The sequence below is a fragment of the Sinocyclocheilus anshuiensis genome, unplaced genomic scaffold (assembly GCF_001515605.1).
Source record: "Sinocyclocheilus anshuiensis isolate Anshui unplaced genomic scaffold, SAMN03320099.WGS_v1.1 scaffold415, whole genome shotgun sequence".
In the NCBI taxonomy this organism is placed as follows: Eukaryota; Metazoa; Chordata; class Actinopteri; order Cypriniformes; family Cyprinidae; genus Sinocyclocheilus; species Sinocyclocheilus anshuiensis.
This window is the reverse complement of record NW_015552655.1, coordinates 681,143-689,649: the sequence shown is the minus strand read 5'-3', so window position 1 is coordinate 689,649 and position 8,507 is coordinate 681,143. Positions and strand designations below refer to the sequence as shown.

The following is an 8,507-nucleotide window of genomic DNA, read 5'->3' as shown; positions in this document are numbered from 1 at the left end:
TAAAATATTTCACAATATTACTGCTTTTGCTGTATTTTGGATCAAATAAATGCAGGCTTGGTGAGCAGAAGAGAATACTTTAAAAAACATTAAAAATCTTACTGTTCAAAAACTTTTGAGTGGTAGTGTATGTAGTGTAAAAACCTTCTGAATCAGTCACTAGTTGCACTGGATGGATAATGGTCAGAATTTTGACGACTGTTAGCGGTCTCATCTGTTAGGTCAGGTAGTAAACAGGGCTTGACATTAACTTTTTTGGCGTCCTATTTAAAAACCACTGTGGCTACTGGCTAGTGGTTTTCCAAAATTACTTGCCACTCAGAATTTTCACTGGCCACAATTTTGTTTTTGGGAAATTGCATTTTATGTGATTAAAGTTACTGCATACTAAAATGTACTTTTTGATTTTTATTTTTTAAATTGATATCCAGGTCTTGTCAAAAAAATCCTAAGGGATTCCAATAAGATAATTGTTTTAATTAGAATTTCTATCATAATTTGGAACCATTCCAAAAAGATTCTTATAGGACTTGAGAATCCTATGAGTTTTCTTTCTTTTTTCCCCCTACTGGGATCCATTGGCGTCCTATTTAAATTATTTTGTTCTATGCACATTGTCTCAGTAAACAAACTGCTTCAAATAAAATGATCAAGATAAGAACAAAATCCTTTGTATAGAAAGTCCTAGATAGGAATCTTTTAGGAATGGTTCCAAAATATGATATTCAATATTATTTGAATATGAACTTCAAATTAGAATCCTGTACAATTTTCTAATTGGAATCCTTTAGGATTTTTCGACAAAGATTTTCCCAAACCTTATTAAATGTATGTGTCATCTTTCATATCAAATTCTTACTTTTTATTAAGAATTTCAGTTAATACACTGTAGGTTTGTTTCCAATAAAATGAAATCAGCATCAACAGAAGAGAGCTTTCCACTGCAGAAGAAACAGAAGCAGCTAAAATCAATGGCATTTAGATGCACTGACACAGACAGTTTAATGAAACTGAAATGTTGCATGAAGGAACTACAACTGCATAAATACTGATATGTGTAAAATCAGCTGTTTTTAAAAAAAATATACCAATATGAAATGTTGGAAAAAATACAATAAGCTACTTTTAAAAATGAACAGTTAATACACTGTAGGTTTGTTTCCAATAAAATGAAATCAGCATCAACAGAAGAGAGCTTTCCACTGCAGAAGAAACAGAAGCAGCTAAAATCAATGGCATTTAGATGCACTGACACAGACAGTTTAATGAAACTGAAATGTTGCATGAAGGAACTACAACTGCATAAATACTGATATGTGTAAAATCAGTTGTTTTTTAAAAAAATATACCAATATGAAATGTTGGAAAAAATACAATAAGCTACTTTTAAAAATGAAAGCCTTATTTCACTATAACTTCATAAATTAAGTTTAAAAAATATTAAACAAGTTTTCATGGTCAAAAATATCAAACCAAGGAAAAGTCGCATGCAAAGCTTATGGTTATTAGCTTCTATATAGACTACTTCCCACAAATGTTTGTAATATTGACAAATTATAGTTGGGGTTTAACCCAACCTTCTGGGTAGTAACCCAACCGCTGGGTCAAAATAGCCCAATTGCTGGGTTTGTCCCTATTTCACCCAGCACTGGGTTGTATTTAACCCAGCATTTTTTAGAGTGTAGCATACATCTTTTAAAAAAAAGTTCTTCATTTTATTCTATCGTGTGTTTATTTTAATGCTTCAACGGTTATATAGTAATTTGTGTCGGGATACCCCTATTTCACCCAGCACTGGGTTGTATTTAACCCAGCATTTTTTAGAGTGTAGCATACATCTTTTAAAAAAGAGTTCTTCATTTTATTCTATCGTGTGTTTATTTTAATGCTTCAACGGTTATATAGTCATTTGTGTCGGGAACTGAAAACATGCAAAATCAAAACAGGTCCACTTTCATACCTTTATTATGAAAAATCAATCGTGAGATGAATCCAACCCGTCGCACTTGTGTAAGTTGTTAAAGAAAGCGTCCAGTGAAAAACTGTTTGTCCACAAAAGTGTTAAATCCAAGAAATATTGCTGTATTCTCCATTGTTTACATCAGATTTAACCTGCAAGATCTATCCTCTATCGTCGTTCTCCAATAAATGATGCAATCTGAGTACTGTTTAAGACCATATTTTATTTTTTTCCAGAAAGAGGACAGTGGGGGCAGGAGGCAGGTGGGTGGGGGGTTGTAGAAGATTGAGATCATGCAGTTTGATCAATGGTGGCGTCGTGCCAGAACGGTCAAAGCAATGCAAATTGGAGGGTCGCCAATGTTTATGGCTTGAACTGTATAAACAATCAGACTGCCAATAATAAGCCTAGTCCAAGTCCAAGTAACTGTTTGTTCCTCTGGCACACACAGGCCTATTGTTTCATAAAAAAATTAATTAAAAAAACACTTTTCTTTGAGCTTATTTTTTAGGATGAATTCAGGTGAAGTGGGCCACTTTTTGTAAAACTTGTCATTTTGAGTTTCTTTTCTTCATGCACTCCAGACAAATGTCTTTTCAGGTGAAGTGGGCCATGTCTATTTTATCAACAAAACCAAAAAAAAAAAATCCTGTATCTTTATTAGCAGTCATAAACATAAAAAAACAAATGTTTTTATTTACACATTATCAAACAAACATATTCAACAACCTTTAACAAAAACATATCGTTTTCTCAATTCATGTGTAAAATAAAAATCGATCTATCAAAAAAATTAATTTGATAAAATATAAAATATATAACAGAATTTTGATGGAAAGAATGAACATTTAATACTATAATAACTACAGACAGGCTATCAAAAAAAAGATACATTTGAAATGAAATATTTTAAAACTTGTAAAACTTTTTTTCTAAACACATGAAATGAACTTTAATTGTGACCATATTTGAAAGCTTTATACTCTACATCTGGCTTCACTCCAGTTTCCACATGCCTGGCCTTCCTTTCTGCTTAAACTCTGCATCTGCTGTTTCCTTTCTTCCTTCTTCTGACTTGAATTTCCTGACTGCACAAACCCTTTATTTTCTAAGAAGCCAGTTTTACATGCCAATAAAAAAAAGAAAAGAAAAAAAGAAAAAACAACAACGGTGAATGTCAATTTATTTAATAAATGTGAGTAATTAATAAAGGTTCAAGGCAGCCCACTTTATCTAGCACACTTGGCAAAAGTGGGCCATCAATTTAACCACCTTACAAAAAATGTATAAATAAATCAAAATAAAAACCACTAAAAACAAAAAAATGTAATAAAATACAAATAAAATAAATATTAATAAAAATAAAGGCCTACAGTTGATATGTAAATATACTTCAGTGTTTCTACTTCAGTGTCTATACGTCGTGTTTCTTTAAACTCATATGTACTACTCAATTCACATCTAATCTAATTTGGTGTCTTATAGTTTTTATATTTCTGAGTCTCAGCTTTCATAGTCATTTCTATTTTTTCTCTTCTTTATGTTTCTAAGAAAATTTTCAGTTTTTAACTTTTGTTCAAAGTAAACCATATGAATCTGATCCAAACGGTCTAAAAGTTGTCGGAAGTAGGCAATTAAAAACAAAAAAAAACAAAACAATGAATCTGTATCAAGACCAAGAGAGACGCCAAGGATTCATTTATATACAATTTAATTTGACACTCAGAATTACACAAGGAATTTATGAGGAACAGAAAAAAAGAAAAATGTATAAAAACTAAAATGACAAACCAGTATGTATAATGACCAACACCAAATCAATCCTGCAGTGACCTCTTGTTGTGAATCTCGACAGGACTGGGTTTGATAATAGGCACCAATTTGCCCTTTAGTGGAGAAAGACTGAATTATAGTTGCATTGCAGTAAAAATGTAATATTGCATATTGTATTCAGTTATACAGCTGTGCTCAATTCAATATTTAATAAAGCTTTTTTAATCAATTAATAAAGCTGAAAATGCATTAAGTTCTTAAAGTGATTTATAAAAACAACATACAAAACAACAATGCACATGGACTAAAATTAAGATCTGAAAATAAACATTATGAAACAATGAAACAGACTACAGTGCAAATGCATTTACAGTTGAATAAGAGTAACACTAGCTGAGAAATATAATTACTATCTGTAATAGATAGCAAAATCTGTATAACTATAAATTCACACAGATATTCCCAATAACCGATTCGGTGCAATTCTGTGTGAATGCAACTGCCTGTGTGAAACTACTGATAGTTATATATATATATATATATATATATATATATATATATATGTATACACATTTTTGCTGGGCAACGATTAATCGCAATTAATTGCATCCAAATGTAACGGTTAGTCCACTGAACGGCAAGTTGTGATGAACCCAAGTGCAATGGCTTGACTTGACTTGACAATGGCTTCACTTGACTTGACTTGACAATCTATTTATATTAAACAATGCAGGTCACATGACAAGAACCAACCAATGAGAGACAAGACACATGACCCAAAGAACCAATCAGAACATAACACACCGAAAAGGGAATCACATGACAGAACATGACTGTGGCCAAACTACAAAATAAAAGACATAAGAGCAATGAACATGAATCACTAACAAAACCCAAACCCCACATTACACCAAAATAAAAGTTTTGTTTACATAATATATGTGTGTGTGTACTGTGTATATTTATTATGTATATATAAATACACTAAAATCAGCTTTGGAGGTACTCTTGTACTATTACATATAATGTGTGTGTATATATATATATATATATATATATGTGTGTGTGTGTGTGTAAATAATTATTTTTTTTTGGGTGGAGTACCAAGTATCTCTTTAATACATTACATTTAATACATGAACCTGCATTAGATTAACTGTGTTAACTATTGGCAAGGATTTTAGAAAGGCTGCATTGCCTTCAATGACTAAACAGCCATTTGACTATTATGGTGCTTATTCTTTCCTAGATTCCCTCATTCTTTCTCTTTGGCCATCTGTTTCTTCACTTCTTCGTATGGATTTTCCTCCACTGTCACGGTCTCGTAATCTTTGTCTTTCTGAGGAAGCTGCTCATACCCTCCCTCGGCTTCTCCTGCTGGCTTTTTTGAGTCGTCTGAACTCAGTGTCTGGTACACCTCGGCTTTGACGCTCTTAAGAGCCTCGTACCCACCTTGACCTTCACTCTGACCCTCTCCAGGTCCTAGTGTGTGGTACACCCCCTCCTCCTGCCTCTTTTGTAGGGGTTCGTAACCCCCCTCAGCCTGGTCCTTGCTCGTGCTCTCGCCCAGCGTGTGGTAAACCGCCTGATCCTTGTCTTTGAGTTGGATTTGCTCATAGTCTCCACCTGTTGTCTTGTCTTTATCCCGTTTGGTCTCCTGGATGGCGCTTCCTCCACGTCTGCGTTTCAGCACGATCAGCAAGACGATCAACAGCACGAGAACGATCAGAATCGCCGCCACCATGATGGGCATCACGTTTGCAGTATCTGATTCAGGTTGCACTGAGAGAAAGAGAGAGGATGCAAATTCATTCTGAAAATAAAAATGAGAAGTAGTGTGCTTGCACAGTCGTCAAGTGAGAATTGAAAGTGACTAGTGCCTTTATACTTTGCTACACTCTACATGAATATGCACGGAAAATAAAAGAGACCATAAAGCTTTGTGTGCTTGTGTTTTGGCGTGAAACTTTTGGGTGTCACAGACACTTTGAGAATCATTTCTGCTGTTGATTACCACAGAAAATAGTCTACACTCATATGTTCTAGCAATAACAAACAAAAATTGTGTTTATGGCAGGGTTATTACTGTTAAATTCAAATAAAAACCATAAAAACATTTTTTGTTACTTGAAATAAAACTAAAACTTATTTTAAATATTTGCCAAATTAATCATTTAAAATAATTCCATTCATTCATTTACATTTATAAATAACGAATAAAAATTACAAACAACAAAATAACGAAATGAAAAAAACAAAAACAAAATATTAATAAAAACAGTAATAAAATGAAAGTCTAAAGAGCATGAGTACCTGCGTAGCTGTAGTCGTTGCTGAAACGGGAGAAACCTTTCCTGCAGTCCCTCCGGCAGCTGTACAGTCCTTCATCTTCTACAGTAATAAACCCGTCGTTTTCAGTTAGTTTTCTGCGTGTGTATGGGTCATTAAAGAGTGTGTGATACCAGTGGTAGGACGTGCAGCTGGCAGGACAGTGAGGACAGGAACACCGCAGACTGTTATTAGACGCTGAAATCACTGCAGCAGGAGGTCCACCTGTACAACAGAAATAAAGACTTTTATTTATTATAAAAAAAAAGACTGTGGTGCACTGATGATTTTAGATGAATATAGTATACAGTGGTATTTACATGGTGCCTTTGTTTCATACTGGATTGTAACTGGTCCAAATTAAGCAGGGAAAAAAACTAATTAACAATTTTTCCCCCTTTATTAAAGCAATAAACCAAGAAAGCCTGTGTGGTTTTACCATGTGTAAATGGGTGATTTTTAGGCACAATGCAAATTTAATGAGAATTTCAGATGTTTCTATTTATTACACAATGATAATCAGGTGTTTTTGAGAATGTGTATCTGTAAGCACACATAATATGAGTGTTAATGGTGTTATTTCAGTGGCTGGTTTGAAGCTTAACGGGTGGCACATGGTGCTAAGAACATGGGTTAAATAACTAGTGGACGCACATCCTGATTAGACCTGATTCTAGCAAATGCATTAATGTAACCGTTCTGACAGAATCAGTGAGTGATTTGTTAGACCAATTCAAACTGATGAGTGATTCTGACTTGTAAGCTTGTAAGTCATTAATTCTGACTGTTTAATAATAACTAAATGTTTCATGAATCGGACCATGCTGATCATGCTGTATACTTTCTTGTTTTTGCATGCAGCCAGTGAAAACATAGAAAAAGAATGATGTGATGGGTTGTTTTCATTAAACATTTATTTTATTTTTTACCTATTTTGACTTGCTTTAACTGTAAGATGTAAAATATTATAATGTTAATATATTTAATATAAACTTTTATTTTTTACAGTATATATATATATAAATGTGTGTGTGTGTAATATATTATTATGTTTTTTTTCAATGTTATTATGTAACTGAGATATGCATGTATATTATAAAGAACACCATGGTACCATGTCAAAAAAATACTTTATGGTACTTTTTTTGTTAGTACATGCAGTATTAGTGGTTCTGTATTAATGAAAGTGTGAGGTAATGCAGCTGTTGTTGTGTTTACCTATAACTTTTAACTCCTGAGCATCAGAATCTCCTTGCTTCTGTGCTGCTTCTGCACTGATGTGGCTGTACCTGTAGGTGGCGTGGCAGCTGTACTTGCCGTTATCAGTTTGTGTGGCGCTGGTGATGGTGTATGTTCCTTCAGATGTGGTCTTGATTTTTGTTTTATCCTTATAGAAGACTGCCTGTTCCAGCTTCGGTCCACCCCAGACTACACACCTGAGAGCCACAGGCTCCCCCTGCAGCGCAGGAACGGCCGGAGGAACCAACATCACCATGAGCTCTGAGAAACAGAGACCAAACACAGGTCAGACTGCACATGCTTCATCTACTGTTTCATTTAAATATCCAGTCAAATTAAGATGCGAGTTTTGTGGCTTTTAATTCATGTCTGTTTGCTTTGAATTCATCCTAATGCCAGTGCAAGTAAAACCTGACAAATGTTTAGCAGGTATACAGATTTAAAATGAAATTTTTTAGGAAAACAGTCCAAAATGTTGATGACATCACATTGCACTTGCAGGTGTCCAATTAAATGCTCTGTAGATTGAGAACAGCCCTCATGCAACCAAATAGCAAATCTTAATTTTACTGTTATGTAAAGTAAAGGCTATTGCCTATTTAAGCAAAATGGGTTCATTAAGTAATGTCAACATAGGAAATGAGTGATTTAATGCAATCTTTAATGACCAGCTTTGTCTTTGCTAAACAAGTGAGTCAACAGTAGCCATACAGTAAGAGTCTAGAGCTATAAAAACTGATCTTGAGAAGTTTGACTTTTACAGATTTTGGCATCTTGGCAAATCTGAGCACAGTTTGAGACATTGTTGAGATCTTTTTTTAATGCTTTAAAGGGGTCATATGATGTTGCTAAAAAGAACATTATTTTGTGTATTTGGTGTAATGAAATGTGTTTATGCGGTTTAAGGTTCAAAAAACACATTATTTTCCACATACTGTACATTATTGTTTCTCCTCTATGCCCCGCCTTTCTGAAACACGTCGATTTTTACAAAGCTCATCGTTCTGAAAAGCGAGGTGTGCTCTGATTGGCCAGCTATCCAGTGCGTTGTGATTGGCTGAATACCTCAAGCGTGTGACAGAAATGTTACGCCCCTTACCATATTGTGATGCCGTGTCAGGCCGGAGCGAAGAGACAAAAACATTAAAACCCATTATAAACGAGGCATTTGTTGCATCCAGTGGAGACATAATTACTGATTATAATG

The 8,507-nt window shown here is 34.2% G+C and overlaps 2 protein-coding genes across 2 annotated transcripts in view; both read right to left on the bottom strand.

Moving 5' to 3' along the window:
• Positions 1-2,131, bottom strand: part of LOC107667154 (high affinity immunoglobulin gamma Fc receptor I-like) — a 10,394-nt gene extending 8,263 nt beyond the window's left edge. Inside the window, exon 1 of the mRNA XM_016458750.1 lies at positions 1,961-2,131. The gene's annotated coding sequence lies outside the window, so the exon portion shown is untranslated. The remainder of the gene's footprint in view (positions 1-1,960) is intronic.
• Positions 2,132-4,810: 2,679 nt separating this feature from the next.
• Positions 4,811-8,507, bottom strand: part of LOC107667126 (uncharacterized) — a 7,505-nt gene continuing 3,808 nt past the window's right edge. Inside the window, exons 5-7 of the mRNA XM_016458722.1 lie at positions 7,280-7,561; positions 6,047-6,286; positions 4,811-5,515 (exon numbers count right to left, since the gene is read on the bottom strand). Coding sequence (XP_016314208.1) covers positions 4,989-5,515; positions 6,047-6,286; positions 7,280-7,561 — 1,049 coding nt within the window. The 3' untranslated portion in view covers positions 4,811-4,988. The remainder of the gene's footprint in view (positions 5,516-6,046; positions 6,287-7,279; positions 7,562-8,507) is intronic.